At 36.7% G+C, this 19321-nt stretch overlaps 2 protein-coding genes across 2 annotated transcripts in view; both read right to left on the bottom strand.

The window, feature by feature from the left end:
- LOC118738711 (protein I'm not dead yet) overlaps positions 1 to 19321 on the bottom strand; it is a 145118-nt gene that overhangs the window by 50161 nt on the left and 75636 nt on the right. The window lies entirely within an intron of this gene.
- On the bottom strand, positions 12279 to 13992 carry LOC118738712 (catalase-like; the record flags this gene model as incomplete). Its single annotated transcript, XM_036469639.1, is given in 2 exon segments — positions 12279 to 13412; positions 13471 to 13992. Coding segments are annotated over 2 exon segments (1464 nt in total), but the record flags the coding sequence as incomplete, so codon positions are not given.

Here is a 19321-nt window from a genome sequence, read left to right as displayed (position 1 = left end):
AATTTCGCACCATTTTCACTCATTATTAACAGAATACTTACAGTGAAAATAACAAGGATCGGGTGACTATAACATATATATATCTTCCATACATCTGATTGTTCAGATATGGGATTTTACTGTAAAACTCCTTTATTTGAACAGCTAAAACCGATAAATTTCGTAAGATATTTTATAAATAATAATACAAAGTCTACTGAGAAAATCGTCAAAATCTATGCTGTATACGCTTTATCTCCTATACCACCAATTGTTCAGATACCAGTTTTTGCGATATATCGCCTTTTTGTAGGAAACTAAACCCAATAAATTGTGTTACCAGTTTACATACCGATCACATAGCAGTGAAAATCACTTAGATTGGTGCTAATATAAGGTATATATTCCATACCTCTGATTGTTCAGATGCGATTTTTTATATAGGTATGTAACTCCTCTATCGATGTATGCAGATGTATTCAAAAGCAGTAATCTGTCAAAGTAAAATTTGCAGATGTTCATGAAAGGCATGAAGCCTTCGGCATAGTCGAAGACAGCGCTGCTCTTGTTTCTAAATTATACTTGGTATTTCAGGTCGCCAGCAGAGGAAGCACCTCTTATAGTCACATCAACACTTGGAAACACCTCCAAACATCGCCTAGCACCGTGGGATATAACGAAAACAGTGGAGCACACGCATATGTACGCAACAAGAAATCCACCCGCACGCATCACAACTATCGAAAACGTTAAATTTCATATATATATACATATATATATACGCTGCGGCTATTTTCTGGAGGAGATTGCACTGCCACTGGGGCCCAGCAACATGAGGATAGCGTAACAGCTGATCTGGAGAAACAGGCCGGAGTGGGTCAACGGCCGCCGTAGTACGACAGAGGGAACCGAACGGCAATAGCTGAGCACCAAATCAGTGCGAGAGGAACGAGGGATTCAGCGACTACGTGGGAGCCAAAGCAAAGCAACAACGACGCCAACATCGTGCACCTGTCACCAGAGCCGCCAGCAGTGGAGCAGCAAAGCAGCAGGGACGCTCAGACATTAACATAGATAGCATAATCTGCTCAAACGGTTGCACTCAATTATTAGGTTGAGTACTTTTTTAGTTGAGATCGGATGTCAAATAGAGACTTACGAGTTAACATTTCTTGCTTAGAGAATTTTTTTGAAGAATATTATCTTTTTAAGTACATACATAATTAGTTATTTTCTTTTCATAGTAGTTTTAACGCTGAAGTTTGCTTACCTAGTTTTGTATTTTGCTATTCCCTCTCTTGTAAGCTTATACGCCACTAGATTAGTTTCCTGTTCACTTGAGTTATTTATTCTTCTTTTAGCTTACATTCTCTTATCAGGGATTTTTCTTTTGCATTAGGTTTAGGGATTTTTCTTTTGCATTGGGTTTAGGGATTTTTCTTTTGCATTCGGTTTAGCAATAATACAGATCTCACTCACTTCGGCCCACCTAGAATTCACCGTGCACCCTAATGTGATGTAATTTTAGAAGAGATTTAGTTTTTTTATATAAAAAGGGAAAAGGGGGATACATTTTTATTCCGATGAACTGGTGATGTATACACCCGACTGCAGTTTAGATAAATCCGGGGTTTTTTCTGTTTTTTTTTTATTTTTATTACTTCTTCAGTTTCTCTTTTGGATCTTGTTTGGCTTTGCGTCGCTAGAGTAATAACCTTTCTTTATTATTTCCATGCGGTTTAGGTGTGGTCCTTACTTCTAATTGATCATACAACGAAGTTTGAATTAATTATTTATTTATTTTTTTTTTGATTAAGCCTCCGATTCACTTTGTTTTTTTTTATTTGCATTTCGCGATCGATCCACGTTTTTTTTTTTTGCTACGATCGTGAGTAATATACCGGTCAGTTGATTACATACGTAGTACTGCCTGTATATATGTAGGTACTCATGTCTATATGTATGTATGAAGTTTCTCCCCGCGCAGTCTCTTTTCCGGAATGTTGGTACCATCATCGAAGGAGCGGAAAAGGTGAGTGAGTTAAATTATTTTATACTCTTACGTACATTGTTATGGTTCGCATATATTGGCAGCAGCAGTGAGTGCAGGCGGCTTGACACAATGGGGTGCACTTTGGCTAGTCATGTCGGCTGGGCGGCGTTCTTGCCTCCCTCCTGTTCCCTGCGCCATAGCAGAGAAAAGTCATGCCTTGTCAAACGCACTGAACCAAAAATCCATCTCGGGATCAAAGAAAAACTTTCCTTACTTTAAGGTCGAAAATTCTTCCAAATGAGTAAAAAATTCTCCCGAATGAGTAATTTTTCTTTGGAATGTGTAAAAATGTACACGAAAATATGGAACCGTGGATGTAATCTATCATTTTGAAGAAATGTTGAACATGAAAAGAGGATAAAACTTCTTTAGTGCTATTTCGTTCCCATTTTTCTTCATTTTGATTGCTGTTTTTCTGCAATTAAGAGAAGTTTTTTTTTGAGTGCGTCTTAACGGACGGACACATAGCAAAAAAAAATTTAAAAAAATCCGTTAAAACAAAAAACGCTTAAAAAGAACGTTAAAATATAAAACAAGCTGAAAATCAAAAGAAAACGAAATACCAATCTAAGCAAAAAAAAAAAGAACCTAAGGCCGAATATGGTTGGGGCCACTGGTGTAAGTGTGGCCCCTGGTGCTGACCCACCTCAGCCATGGTCATAGGCGCACCCTATTCCCGATGACCCCATTATTAAATCCTTAATGTGGCTTTCTAAGTAATCTTATATTAAAAAATTTAATGATAATTAATTTTCCTTAACCCAATCCTTAAAACTAATTAATCTAAATCCTAACATAAAAAAGTAAGTGTTCTTAAACAGCTAACGTCTTCTTAAGTCTAGGGTAAGTATCTCAATCGTAAAACTATAATTAAGGTAAGTATTAGTGTAGGTAATTGTGGGCACGTAGTCTAATCCATTTAAATTTACGCTAAGTTAAGGTATAGGGGTACATCCGGTAAGTATGTCCGGTAGATACGTCAGGTAAGTGAAGAGTAACTAAAGTAGGGTATAGTTAGAGTAAGTCTGGCAGGTGTATTTAAGGTAAGTCAGGCAAATTAAACAGGTAAGTAGGTCTGGTAGGTAATTTTAATGTAAGTAAAGTTAACAAGGTAAGCATGGGTTAGTAAACTAAGCCTGGTAGGTAAGCTAAGTTAGCCTAGTTAGTTTCTAAGTTATGGTTTTAATTCGGTTTTTGGTATTTAAAATGTTTTCTTTTTATCTTCTATCCTCTCTTTTCTTTTTGGTCATATAGCTTTTCGTTTCCATTTTATATCATCTCACATTTATTTAATTATTTATAATTTTATTTTATTATGATTGTGGCCATTTCTTTATTATAATTTAGTATTTTATTTAAAATTATCTTAGCTGACCTTTTATGAAGGTGTTACTTTATGTTATTTTATTTATACATTATTTTCCGTTTTATTTATTTGAGATTGATACTTATTGAGGATTAGGTTATTTAAAATGTATCTTATTTTATTTAATTGATTTATTTTATTTCTATTTTAGGTCATTGGATTTTATTGATTTTTATTTAATTTAATATTAGTTAGTTTAATTTAATTTCACTTTAATCTTTAATTTCTATTTAATCTAAGTTAATCAATCCTAACTTTTATTTCCGTATATACCTATACATTAGGGCGGGTCGATTTAAAAATCGCTTATTGCTCTGTGAAAATCGTATTCTAGGGATCAAAATAAGAAACTTTGCCGAAGGAACCATACCTCTAAAACGAATTCTGATGTCCCCCAATTTGGGTCGAACTTTTGGGTAGGGGCAAATTTTGAAAAATCCCACTTTGACCCATTTAGAGTGCTCCAATCGAGTCCAAATGTATGACCGACCCCCACTAACTTTGGACGGCCGATCCACCCATGCCAGTGGCACACCCCCTGGAACTCCCCTGGGGGTTCCCCATACAATCATTTCAAAAAATCACCATTTTTGGCCTTTACATGAAAAAATCAGCTAAATGGCTATGTTTTTTCTTTATTTTTATTTATTTATAATAATATTTATTATTTATTTATAATAATATCTATTTTTTCTCTTAAGAAATTTATTTAGTCAGAACATATGTAAATGAAAAAATTAATTTAAGTGAGTTATAGAAAAGAAACTAAAAAAAAATTATTGTTTGAAGTCTTTTTTACTTTCAAGTCTGGGCAATTTCGCACGTTTGGAAACGCTAGCTAGCAATTGAACATGTCGTTCCGTTCCTTGTATGTGTGATGGAATTTTTGGATCATTAAACGTTGGATCATCTTGATTTAAATATTCTTTCAATGTATCGTACGGAATGCTTCGCGTGAATGGTGGTTCAAATACGATATTTATATCATTCAAATTGATCATTTCCGTATAACTTGTGCAATTAAAGTTTATATCTGGTTTTTTATAAACTCTAAGTTCCATTGGCTCGTCAACATCGGTTCGATAGCGTAGAATTTTCTTGATGGCACAGTCGCGCTTTTCTTTGCTATCATCAAACAACATTGACAACAAGATATTTTCCGAATGCGCATAATATGAATTATCTTTAATTACTTGATTGACAATTTTGCGTAAACGAGGTTCTAGAAATCGTGACCAACCAATGGACTTGAAAAATAATGCACTGCCGTACACGACAGAGCTGTAATACTTGATATTGAAGTACATTGGCACATAACATTTAATTATAAATTCAACCAGAATTCTTAAATTTGCATCTGGATTTTCCGTTGTCACATATAATCGCAATAATCTAGCGGCCTTGGTGAGCCACCGAGAATGTACAATTTTCCCTGGTTTGATGTTAGCCAGATCCACCGGAACCACGCCGCTAGAAATTGCATGGGCCATGTCGTATAAGTACTTCGAATCGGTGGAAAATTCAATTTTTTCTGGAGCAGGGGGCATATTTTGCAACTCAATTTTCTGGAAGCCGTCCACCACCTGAAAATATATAATAATAAAATAATTAAAAATGGTTGACAATTATAATAAATGAGTGATAGCAATAACTTACCGGAAGAGTTTCACAAGTTTCGATTTGACGGCTCAGTTTTCCGGTTGCCGATCTTGGTCCAGTGCTGGTTGATTTATCCAAAGCTTCAAACAAATGCCGAAACGGAAGTTCGTTGAAGTGTAGAAGGCAAACGAACCAATGCAATGGTCTTTTTAACAGCAATTCGAATCGTCGTATAATTCCACCGTGTGGGCCAGTGTTTTGTTGGCTCACCGTCAGTGCATATTCCAATTAATGCATCCAGTGATATATTTTTATCGTTGAAAAAACCATTTAATTTGGTTGTTTTGTATTCAGCGGTTTCATGTTCCAGTCTTACGTAACCAATCAATTCAGAATTGGGTTCTCTCAAAATAACAAGATGAGGTTCTTTTACCATCCTAGTATGATACTTCTCATCAATTTTATCTATCGTTAAAGTATCATCTTTTCTGCCATCGAATGAAAACGCTAACAAATTGGTATCATCTAACCGTTTGCGAAGCACTTCTTGTCTGCATTTCTCTTTTTCTCTGCGAACTTTAAATTTATCCATGATGAGAGGTTTCCCATGCTTATCATTAATTTTAAAATCTTGCAATAGAGCGGTTCCCAATGCTGATGCTACTCTGTCAGGCACACCAAATCTGTCACATACCAAGGCAAAGTTAAAACAATCGTATCTCTCTGTGTATTGTGAACTTGTGCTTCTGTATCTTCATATCCATATCTTCTTGAACCGGTGGCGGTGCGTATGTTGAATCATCGGGATCTTGGTATGTTGGCATTGATGACATAGACGTTGCTCCTTGCTCTTCAGTTTCCATCACAAATGCATCCATTGTTAGTCTTCTCTGATTATGTTGATCGTGCATGAACTCTTTGAGGCGTTCGGGAACCCAGCCGCATGCACATGGAGCTGCCTTCAAATCGCATTTACATGTTCCAATGTAAAAAATTGTTTCCAGAGATTTTACATACTCTGTAAATTGTTGGGTGTTGTTTCTTCTCTTGATTTGCTCTTGATACTTGTCAAGCAATTTATTCAATTTATTAAATACACTTTTTTTCAGCATTATTTCCATACCAAGTTTTTCCCAAATTCCAATCAACCTATCTTGTACTTGAATAGTGAATGATTTATGGGAAAACTTTTTTTGTTCTGTTTTAGCACGTTCGCTTAAGTAAAAATAATATCTCAAGATATCCAGATGGGTTGGTAAATTAAGATCAGTTAAATCAGTAGACACACCAAAAACAGTAACATCATGCTTGGGTATATGACTCATTGGGTTTTCGATAGTTGTTGATGTAGTTGCTTCATCTTGCGGTGTAGAGGATGGTGGATTCATTGTAAACTTTTTGATTTGGAATGGTCACTTCACTTATTATTTTTTTTGAAATATTTTTTTATCTGAAATTAGCACTTCACACTTTGAGTTCTTCACAACGACTTAATGCATTCACAAAAACTGTTGCGTTATATATGGTCTACGAGACGAGGTAATAAGAATGAAATGGTAATTTCAATTCTACCTGCTGTGTCTTGTGGTGGCTTAAAAAAAATAACACAAGCAATTTTACGATCTGCAATTGTGTCACAGTGATACCTTCATTGTTTAAAAGGGTTGCGGTGCATTCCAGTGATACCTTAATTGTTAAAATGGTTGCAAAAAACGCGCATTTCTTAAGAAGGTGCCTTAAAATACCCACAAAAAGGGTTGTAAAAACAACCTTCATTTCTTAAGTAGGTGCTATAAAAAAACTACACAAGTAAGTTTACGACATGCAGCTGTGTCTTAAAAAACGCACACAAGCAATTTTCCGACGTGCAATTGTGTCACAGTGATACCTTCATTTTTTAAAACGGTTGAATAAAAACCCACACAACTATGTTTACGACATGCAAATGCATCACAGTGATGCCTTGGTTTTAAAAGGGTTGTAAAAACGCTAATTTCTAATAATTTTTTTTTAATTTCTTTTCTATTACTAAGTTAAATTCATTTTTTCATTTACATATGTTCTGACTAAATAAATTTCTAAAGAGAAAAATAAACTCCAAAAAGAAAAAACATAGGCATTTCGCTGATTTTTTCATGTAAAGTGCAAAACCGGCGATTTTTTGAAATGTTTGTATGGTGAACCCCCAGGGGGGTTCCAGGGGGTGTGCCACTGGCATCGGTGGGTCGGGCCTCCAAAGTTAGTGGGGGTCGGTCATACATTTGGACTCGTTTGGAGCACTCTAAATGGGTCAAAGTGGGATTTTTCAAACCCACCTCATTCGAAAGGGGACAGTCGCCACTTTACGAAAAGCCCCCCCCTCCCCCCCCCCTTGGGGACCTCCACAGACCCCTAGGGAACCGTTTGAAAATGGGGTAAAAACGGCATTTTCCGAGGCAAACTGAGCAGTTTGAAGTGGAATATAACCCAACTAACGAAAACCGTGGGATTTTTAAGTAAAAGAAATTATCCCAAGTTGGTTATCAGGCGATTTGAAAAAAAAAATTAACTAAAAAAAATTAAGGAAAAAAAAATTAACTAAAAATATTGTGAAATTAAGAAAAAAGCGACAGATAGAAATGTTGTAGTAATAGTAATATGATAGTATTTTAGCGCAGAACTTCATTTTGCGTAGGCGGCCTTCGGCCGCACTTAGGGATTATAACCAGCGTTGCCGCTTTGGTAATTTTTAACCAAAATTGGTATTTTTTTTCTTTATTTTTCAAGATTGGTAATTTGGTAATTTATTTTTCAGTTTGGTAACTTTTTCGATTCGGTCTTACATGGTTCTGATTCCACATTAGTAAGTGGCCCGTAGGCGTTTTCTTTTATAGAAATACCAGGTAATCCTGAAAGTTTCGCAAGGTGAAAGTTGTTCCAGCGTTCCTTGGCTACTAGAATGGTGTGATCTTTAACAAACTGCTTGAAAGTGGCTATTGCTAAGTATATCCACCGCGTCCTTTCCTGGAAGGTTTTGGGTGGTCCTACCTTTTCCTGTCAGTTCGTCAGCTTTGCAATTACCATCAATTTTCCGGTGTACCCGGCAACCATATATATGAGTAGAATTCTACGTAAATATGCATGTTCTCGTTCAAAAAGCTACGGCATTCAGCGGGGGACTTCACTCTGTCTATGTGTGAGTCGAAAGCTTTCCCTCAAGAGTTCAGTTTCTTATATATTTTCTTGTCACTTGTTTACATACAAAGAGCGAAAAAATTATAGCCGCACCATATTTTGACAAGTTTTAACATATTACAAAAAATTACCAAACTTATTTTATGTGCAGAACTGTACAAGCATACATGTCGAGCCCTAACTGCCAAAAAAACGTATGCAAGTTTGTGCAGTTCTGCACATAAAATAAGATTGGTAATTTTTTGTTGAATTTGGTAACTTTTTTCAGTGATTTTGGTAAAAAATAAAAAAAATTGTGTGGCAACACTGATTATAACCCTCACTGCGTAGAATTCTATTCTGTGTTGCCAAAGAAAGGGGGCTGAACACCTTTCGGCGTAGGCGGCCCTCGGCCGCACTTAGGGATTATAACCCTCACTACGTAGAATTCTCTTCTGTGTTGCCAAAGAAAGGGGGCTGAACACCTTTTGTAGAGAACACCTTTCTGCGTAGGCGGCCGTCGGCCGCACTTAGGGATTATAACCCTCACTACGTAGAATTCTCTTCTGTGTTGCCAAAGCCCCCTTTGGCTGAACACCTTTTGCAGAGAACACCTTTCTGCGTAGGCGGCCTTCGGCCGCACTTAGGGATTATAACCCTCAGGCAGTAGAATTCTCCTTTCTGTGTAGCCAAAGAAGGGGGGCTGAACACCTTTTGCAGAGAACAACTTTCTACGTAGGCGGCCTTCGGCCGCTCTTAGGGACTATAACCCTCAGGTAGTAGAATTCTCCTTTCTGTGTTGCCAAAGAAGGGGGGCCTTCGGCCGCACTTAGGGATTATAACCCTCAGACAGTAGAATTCTCCTTTCTTTTTTGCGAAGAAAAGGAGCTGAACACCTTTTGCAGAGAACACCTTTGTATATTTTTAATGCTTACAGGGTTATAACCTATTTTCTTTTGTCTCTCATCCTTCTTGTATATTTAGCAGTTTGACAGCTAAACGCCGCCATTTAATTTGCATATGCAACCAAAGGCAGACGCGTGGTTTTGAAGGTGTTTTTATTTAATAAATTGTGATTGATAGGTTAAAATTAAAGTAATAAAGAAAGTTGTAACAAGTCGAATAAAGTTTAAAGTGAAGGGGAATATAAAAATGCATTGGTGAAGTGGCTGCTTTAAGGAAAATAGGAGTGATAAATGTACGCTAATTTCCGACTTTTACAAAAAAGGGCATATTTCAAACCGAATTTGTAAATAAATTAGTGACCAAAAATTACAATAGTGGATGTTAAAATAATGGGTAGACCCTTGGCTACAAGTGTGTGCACTTGGCCCCGAAATAGGTGGGCCACTTACTAAACAGTACCCAAAAAATCTTTTTGTTCTATTATTAACTTCCTTTTTTTCTATAAATTTAAGCTTACTTTTAATTTCTTTTCTTTTGCAAATTCTATTTTTAAAGATTTTGGTGTTTCTGCCTTTTCTTTATTTATTTAGAATTAGGTTGGTTCAAGTAATTTTGCTCTATTTCCTCTTTTTATGGCTTTTTAAAACCCTATCTCTTTTATTCCCTATTTATTTGTATAGCCATATACCAGTATAAAATGGTATACGCACGTGCATGTATATGCATCCATGAAAATGTCAACCAGGACTGAAAAAATAAAAACAACTGAAAAGGGTTTTTAAGACGAATTAATAAGAGTAAAATATTCGAATTTTTATATTATAGAAGTATTTCAGCTTATTGCAATTTTAAAACTCAAAAATTTAAGAGTAAAACTGAGTGTCTCTTCGACTCAGTTTTCTCCAATGAAATGAACTATTTTCTCTTTCCTATTAACTAAATTAAGAGATTTGAAACATTACAATTACATCTTAAAATCAAATTTGCAATAACAACTAACTATAAAAATGAGAAAAAGGAGAAGTTAGAGCTCGGTTAACGGTCATTTTTTGATTTGCTTCTGATAGTATTCTAATGTCGCGTACGTTATGCAAAAACATTGTTTGTCTATGTTATTTGTATATTGGCAGTCGCAGGTAATGCAGATTACAATTCTTAAGCGAGAATTCTTCCAGTTAAAGATATACAGTAAAATTTTCTTTCCAACCGAAGTAAAACAAATTTTATTACCCTTTAAAGTTTGTCGCATACGTTATTGTAAGTACGAAAATTTCAATCAAATACATCAAAACCAATGTTAATTGCAAATTTTCCATTTAAATTATTTAGAATAGTTGTAAAACAATGAAACGGTGGCGGGAAGAGTTCTCAATAAATACATTTTATTACTTACGAGAAAAATTGTCGCGTACGTTATGTCGCGTACGTTATTGTTTTTTTTAATATAAAACTAGCCAGAGATAATTTCTCTTAAAATATGAAAGGATTGTAAAGGTACATTATTTAGCTTAGTTTAGGAATATTTAAAGAAAAGAAAAACTCCCATGATTCGCAGACTTTCGCATATATGCGTGTTTCCATGAAAATGTAAACCGAAAATGCAAGCAAATGAATTCAAACGGCTTTATAACTTTAAATTTCGTATTCAGATGGCGGAAAAAGGTTTTGAAAACGCGAAACGGTGGAGAGAAGAACTGATTTAGTATGTGTTACTAGTAAAAATATTGTATGGGGGAAAAATCTGTCGCGTACGTTATGTCGCGTACGTTATTATAATTTTTTTTAATAAAAACTAACCAGAGATAATTTCTATCAAAAAATGGAAGGATTATAAAGGTACATTATTTAGCTTAGTTTAGGAATTTTTAAAGAAAAGAAAACCTCTCATGATTCGCAGACTTTCGCATATATGTATATGTGCCTTAAAACCACTTCTTTTTTTGTCGCGTACGTTATCACCTGGTTTTAAACGGATATTTTCCACACCAAAGTTTCGAGGCTGCTTATTTTTTTCTCAAACATAGTACCCTTTGGTTGCAACATAACCGTAATCTTTTTTTTCAGTAACTTCTATTTTTGATAGATTTACGTTACTCTATAAGCGTACGAATGTCGCGTACGGCTGTATGGAAACACCCATATGTATATTTATATGGGTATATTTACAAATTGGGTTTTTTTTCAATAAATTTACTTCTACTTTAGTTTGAGTTCATCTAATTTTGTTTACTCAATACATCACTTATTCTTTGAGTTTCTTATGCACCTACATACATGGGCGTAGCCAGTTAGGGGCAGGGGGGTGCTCGAGCCCACCGGCCCCCCTCTCCCCCCCCTAACTTTCAAATGTTCCTTATATATATATAAAATAGTACAATGAAATGCCAGCTTAATAGGGTCGAGCCCCCCTAAATTTCATTGTGGCTACGCCGATGCCTACATATATATATTTTTTCTCTTCAGATTATTTTTTATTTATTATATTTTATCCGATTCAAATCTTATAATCTTATTTGTTTTTGTTAAATGGTGTAGTTATCCTGATTTACGGTTGATTTAAATTTTACTTTGAAAATTTCCCTTACTCATTACATTGTTAGTATTGTAAATATGTATGTTTTTATTTTCTCTGTAAGTGCAAAACCGCGTATTAACAAAAAGCAAAACCGCGTATGTGAAGTTTTAGAAATTATTTTCTAGAGTGTAAAAACACTCATATTTCAAAATGGTATTTTTTATAAAGAAATCGCATTTCTGCCTAGTATATTTCAGGACGAATGGATAAGGATTGAGCCAAGAGCTTGTGTGAGCAAATCCAATTTTTGGCAGCCAATGTCAGTTACGCGGTTTTGCAGAATGACGATACGCGGTTTTGTACTTTAAACGACGATATGTAGGTACTCGTACCCGTCATGCGTCGCTTTATTTCTTTTTTCCCCTTCCCTATACTACCTATATCTTCCTTCTCACTCATGTAACGTTTTCAGTTTTAAAAATTTCACTCTCCATTTTTGCCATACCGCCGCCTAAGAAGTTTCACTTAAAAAATTTGCCGAAAAGTGGCGCATGAGTCGGGATATTTGGAGAACTCGCATTTATGGTCCGATTTGGTTCATACTTGGAAAGCTTATTAAAATAAAGGTAGGGGATATTTGCCCACATACACATTTCGTCGTAATTTAAAATATATCCCAATTTTCTCACTTCAGTAAAACAGTTTCCCCGCGAGTTATTTGAATAAGCATTTAATTAAAAATATATAAATGTATAATAATGTGCACGTGTTTAAATTCTAAACAAAATTTTCAATAAAAAATTCATGTGTAAAAAGAATATATCAACAGTGTTTCTGAAAAGCGACCCTCAACCAAGTAGTTTTTATGTATTATCAAGTATTATAGGTAAAGAGCGTCTTTAGATTTTGGCAGATTTAGCCAAATTTAGGGCTTCAGTAAGCATTCTTCCAAAGTCTGCGTGAACCAGAGTGAAGTTCTTAACAGCGCGCTCTTGAATGAACTGACTGGCGTTGCTTAAATTACCAGCAATATTAGCTACTAGACGCTGACGAGCTTTCTCGTCCAAGACATACACCCAGAAATCGGTAACTTGGCTGTAGTTATCTTCAGTGAAGCCACTGCTGAAACGATACACATCACCCTGTGTAGGGCAACACGGCATCAGGCTTTTTGCACGAGCACTTTCATCAGGGCCAGAGAATGAGTTCGGGAAGTAGTTAGGAGCACCACCTTGGTTGTCATTAACACGCATCGCACCATCGCGCTGGAAGTTCTTTACGCTAACACGGTAAGGACAGTTAACTGGTATCTGCAAATAATTCGGTCCTAAGCGATGTCTATGGGTATCGGAATATGAGAAAAGTCGTCCTTGCAACATCTTATCGGGTGATGGTTCGATACCCGGAACCAAATGGGCTGGACTGAAGGCAATTTGCTCTACTTCGGCAAAATAGTTGGTCGGATTTCTATCGAGCACTAACTTTCCAACTGGTATGAGCGGGAAATCCGCGTGACTCCAGACCTTGGTTACGTCGAAGGGATTATATTTATATTTCTTGGCTTGATCAAATGTCATCACTTGAATATAAAATGTCCAACTTGGGTAGTTGCCATTTTTAATGGCATTGTAAAGATCTCGAATGCTGTAGTCGGGGTCCGTTGCCGAAAGTTCTTGAGCAACCTTCGGATCCAAATTTTTAATACCCTGATCTGTTTTGTAGTGAAATTTGGCGTAGACAGGCTCGCCTTTGCAATTGATTAACTTAAAGGTGTGGGAGCCATAACCATTCATATGGCGGTAACCGTCGGGAATGCCACGATCGCTAAACAAGAAAGATACCTGTAAAGCAGAACAGGTCAATGGTTGAATAAGAAGCCCTAATCAAGTTATTTGTTACCTGGTGGGTACTTTCCGGGCGAAGAGTCAAAAAGTCCCAGAACATATCAGGATCTTTCAAATGCGTTTGAGGATTGCGTTTCTGTGTATGAATGAAACTAGGGAACAAAATCGGATCGCGGATGAAAAAAATTGGAGTGTTGTTGCCCACCAAATCCCAGATACCATCGTCAGTATAAAATTTAACAGCAAAACCACGCGGATCGCGAACAGTGTCAGCAGATCCACTTTCTCCACCGACTGTGGAAAAACGGATAGCGACCGGTGTGCGCTTGTGTACCTTTTCGAACACCTTTGCTGCGGAATATTTTGTAATATCATGCGTCACTTCGAAATAACCAAAAGCGCCAGCACCTTTGGCATGGACTACACGCTCCGGTATGCGCTCACGATCGAAAGCAGCCAATTCATCCAAAAACTTGACATCCTGCAATAAAACCGGACCCCTTGGTCCTACAGTTAGAGTGGCATCCTTAATGCCAACGGGGTTGCCGGATCCTGTAGTAATTACACCAGGCGATTCCTGCAATGAAATTAATTAAATGCTGATTATTGATTACAATAATAACAATAAAATAAAATATAGAAAAAAATGCAAAGCGAGTGCTGCATCAGATGAAATTGGCGATACAATTTTACCCAATAGTTATTGAACGTCAAAGTATATTATGAAGCACACTCAAAATACATAAAGTCACTCACAGAAGTAACTAGTTTTTTCACAATATATAAAATGTAGCTCATTCTATAACAAAAACCATATAAATCATTCTGGCAAACTTTGTACAAAATGCATAAAAATTAATCAAACTTAAAAATAATTTCATCAAAATTTCAAATCATTTATTCAGAATTTTTAGAAAAATTTTCGGTATGCAGTTTTGTAGCCGGTTCAATTTTAGTACAATAAAGTGCAAGTTTCAAGCAGCTACAAATTACTGCTAATTTTTTAGAATTTATATTTTCGAGGACGTTGCGCATTTTCTTCCATACAAAATAGATTTTGTTCATGGCTTATATAGAAACAAATACGCAACACCCTCGACAAAACATATTCTAAACAATCAGCGGTAATTTTTAGCTACTTGAAACGTGCCCTTTATAATGCTAAAATGAAAGAGTTACAAAACTGAATACAGAATTTTGTTTTTAAATTCCGAATAAAAAGCTTGAAATTTTTATGAAAATTTTTCAAGCTCGATTCATTTTTTTGTACGAAGTTTGCAAGAATGATTTATATGGTTTTTGTTATAGAATGAGCTAAATTTTAAATGAAATTTAACGAAAAACGTTTATGATGGAAAACATTTTGAATACTGTGCAAAAACTAAATTACGAATACTTGTGTGAGTGACTGTATATGTGCAACAGTATCAGGGATTGGCAAAGGGTGCTGTTTTTGTGACTTTAAGCCTACTCACGTTAAAAACGGAGGATGAACGAACACCACCGCAAAGCGTGCTGTCTTGCAAATACAGCCACCACAAGTGAACGATGCTTATAACAGCTCATACTGATATTGACTTCGGCAAATCTGTACTCCGAATGATCGTGCACGAAACCAGCAACCGCCGTATTTGATCGACTGCCAAAAGCACGATACTGCTTTGGACGGTTGCCGAAAGCATGACAGCTTATGTGAAAGACTGGCGATGGCAAGATGCCGCAGTTAGCTAACTTGATTTGTTGCAGAAGTCAAACCGCCGCCTTTGGTTTGTTGCTGAAGCCGCGTTTGACGTGTTGCCGAAGTGATGATACTGTAGTTCAAAAACATTCAAAGACACTTGCTTGTTTGAAATGAAGCATTGATATGTACATACATACATACTTATGCATATTCACAACTAGCCAGCAGTGAGCAATGCAATTGAATGGTAGACGCGCTATAAATACATACATACATGCATACGAGACGATAAATTACCCTTTACCACATTCGTCGCCATTTCAGCAATAAGTCAGATGAATTTCAGCAACAAGTCAGATGATTTTCAGCAACAAGTCAAATGGCTTTCAGCAACAAGTCAGATGATTTTCAGCAACAAGTCAAACGACTTCTGCAACAAAGGATGACTCTCATGTTTTCGGAGCCGTTCAACTGCCACGTTTGCTGGTTTCGTGCACGATCATTCAGAGTACAGATTTGCCGAAGTCAATATTAGTATGAGCAGTTATAAGCATCGTTCACTTGTGGTGGCTGTATTTGTAAGACAGCACGCAATGCGCTCGTGTTCAGTCATCCTCTACTTTCGTTTAGGTATCGATACTACTAAGCCAACGCCGCTGCTCAGTCATACAAAGCAGCGGTATTGAATGAGTATGAACAGTTGACGATCAACCAATGCCAATCCCTGATCAGTATAGTACATATCGCACGTTTAATAATAGAGAGATGTAACTCAAAATTTACGTTTTTGGAGATTTCATTATGCAATTAATCATCTTGATAAGAAGAATATGTTCAGTCTAACAGATTACCACGCTTCCCAAATATGGCGAAGATATGTGTCTTTCCATCTGCCTTTTTGTATACCAACTGTATGAATTGATAAAACTTTCGCCCCTATTGCGAATGTCGGCTTGCAGTAGATAAACGACTATTAAGCGATTATCGATGCTTTCGTGAGTGTCGCTTAGGCGCTCAATTAGCGACTGTGAATACTTTTTAATCGCTCACCCTTCTATTGCTGTTTTTTAGTCGTTGGAGTTTGCGTTTATAAAATTTACATAAGAAAGTGTTACTATAATGGATAAAAAGTGAGTCAATTAAACTGGAAGTTATAAAAAATTGTTAAGCATACATATGTATGTATGTGTCTGAATTACAGATCAAAAATTGTAAGCAACAAAAGGCAACTTGTGCGGTTGGTCGAGCTGATGCAGGAGAATGAGGACCTAGGCAAAGAAATTTTCGGAAAGATTAGGGGCGGAAGCTCCGCTTCTATTGTGAAAGATATGCAATATATCTTGTGAATATAACTCCGGCTACGCCATCCAAACACCGTGGATGCGCAGAACCAACATCAAAGTTTACAAAAAACTGTGTAATTTACTAATTAACTAGTGCTCGGAAATTTGAAATCTTTATTTTAAATTAAAGTTTAATTCTTTCACTACACTTGTACGTTAAAGTTTTTAAACTCGGGTCACGCGTTTGGACACAAATACCCAACATCATTGTACAAATACCTAAGCCGTACCGTATTTCTTAAACTTCCATAAAGTTTATTAATGAGGAAAACAGCGTTTCCTGCAAATCCTGTAAAACCTACAAACTGTTAAGCATCTGGAACGCAACTTCTATTCATATAATTCTCATATGTGCATACACTTCATCTTCCAACTCCAAGGGATCCGACGAATCTCGCAATTCCCTCCTTGCATTAGCCAACTCTATTAACCTATTAGCTTCCACATCATCTTCCTCATCACTAAACCATATTTCAACTGTATCCATTTTTTAAATTATTTAAAAAATGATGTAAATGAAACACTAAAGAAACAAATGTAAACAAACAAACAGCTGTTTACAATTCAGTCAACCACTCACAAGAGTACAAATTTTTATCGATCAAGTTACACAATTGCAAAATAGAAGATGATCGACTGGATCGACAAATTTCTATTTTACTGCCAGTCGACACTCGCAATAGGGGCTTTTGATTGCTTTTCCCCACAAAATTTAAATTTTGAAATACTTCGTTATATTATTAAACGTGCGATATTTATATACATACGAAAACATATAAAAAAAATCTTTATTTTTGTGAAAAATTGCACCACATATGTATACGTCGTCCTTACCAGTGTTGCCGCGAATCATTTTTAGTGGTAGCCAAATTCTTTTAAAAAAAGAGCTAAAAAAAGTCGTTGTGGCTAAAAATGGTAGCTAAAATTTTTACTTACATACGCATATATACACGCAAACATTTTCAATAAGTAATGGTATAAAAACAATGAACTCTGGAAAAAAGGCAAATATTTTATCCAACCAAAAACCTTTTTGTATAAAAGGGGAAATATACGACACCAGGTTGGTGGCTCCATCAAGTGATTTTACCATAAGGCTCGAGCATATAACTTACTTGTACTGCTGGTACAATATTTATTTTTTTACAAATGAGGTCCAGGAAAGATCGAGATAATTAGAGCCGAAATTTCATAATTTTTCTACCATTTTGTTAAACACAAGCACGGCTTTGACTCATATAGTGCAAGAAATTTCCGCCAAAATACTTTTTACTTAGAAAATTGAGCTAATTTCACCACTCACGACATCAGCATGCTGGTACAATCATAAAATTTTCAAATAGTTTTTGAACAACAACACACCACAAGAACATACACGGTCAATCGACTTGATAGGCCATTTGACAAGTTAAGCATATTAAGGGCCGTAAACTTATCTATTTTAAACCATAGTTAAATCGTTAATAGATAAGTTGCCAGCCCTACCACTTTTACAGTATGTATGTGTGGCAACGCTGCGACAACACATAAAATGCAACTCTGCTCAATCCAATTTGACAGCGGCATATTCTTGCTCTTTCTTTCTGTTCCGGTTTCGAGGAGATAAAACAGGCGTGTGATTTTTACAATTATCTTGATTTTGTAGATTTGAGTTAAAATAAATATTAACTTAGTTTCCCTATACATAACTGGTGTTTCTTCTGCATTGAGCGACTGGGACGCTATAACTGGTGACCCCGAATCTGAACACAACGACATAAGGCGGATTCCTCCCGATTAAAATATTGGTTCGAACATCCGAGAAACGTGGGCGAACTTCCATCATGGGAACCAACGACGGAAATTCAGGCGACACCACCTCCGAAAATAGCACCTGCACCGACGATAGCGCTGATATTATTAGTTTCGCCGCCCGAGTCCAAGTGCCACTACTGAATGGTTTCTCGCTACAGAGCATCGAGTCCTGGTTGACCCGCTTGGAAGCGTTTTTCTCCATAAACAATTTCGGGAAAATGAACCCGGACCAACGGGACAACGCTAAGTTTAATATCGCAGTAATGTACATGGATGAGCGCCTGCACGAACAAACCTTCGATATCGTACGAAATCCTCCAGTAAAGGATAAGTACGCCTGGAGCAACTCCCTTCGGGGATTCAGCTTGGTGACAACAAACCTCGTCACATGTTGTCCCAGTTACAAAGAACCGGAGTCACTACGGACAAGAAACCCATAAAAGATTTTTGGCTGCAAAGGCTACCTGTCTCAGCGCGCGCCGTAATCACTGGAATCGACAAAGGTAACCATGAGATGACACTGGAACAACTGGCGTCAATAGATGATGAAATAATCGACGTTGTCCGGGTCAATTCAGTAGAGGCTGTTAGCGCCGGCTCCTCCAAACGGCCCCTCCAACAAAGCTCGGCACACGCGGATTCCAATGCTTCCGTTGAAAGCAGAATCGAGCGTATTGAACGAGCACTCGCATGCATTGAGAAAAAGAGCAATAAAAGCCATCAACGAGCACGGTCTCAAAGTCACCAAAACAGCCCTCTACGTTCCTCTGCGAACTCGCAACAAATGTGATGGTATCACAAGCGATTCGGAACCAAGGCGCAAAAATGCAATTATCCTTGCAACTTTAAGGAACAAAAAAACTAATCTCGACAGCGACTTCTGCAGCTAATGCCGTCGTTTCAAACCAAACAATTTTACAAGTTCACGGCCAAACACCCACAGAGTTTTTGTCATCGATCACCGTTCCAATCTTCGTTTTTTAATTGATACAGGTGCAGACGTTTCAATTGTAAATGCTGCAGCTGTTAAACGACCAGTACTGGCACAAACTACACCTCAATTATATGCCGCAAACAATACGAAAATA

The sequence above is a fragment of the Rhagoletis pomonella genome, unplaced genomic scaffold (assembly GCF_013731165.1).
Source record: "Rhagoletis pomonella isolate Grant_MI unplaced genomic scaffold, Rhpom_1.0 Rhpom_scaffold_00005, whole genome shotgun sequence".
Classification (NCBI taxonomy): Eukaryota; Metazoa; Arthropoda; class Insecta; order Diptera; family Tephritidae; genus Rhagoletis; species Rhagoletis pomonella.
Note: the sequence above shows the minus strand (reverse complement) of the source record. Positions and strands in the feature narration are given on the sequence as shown.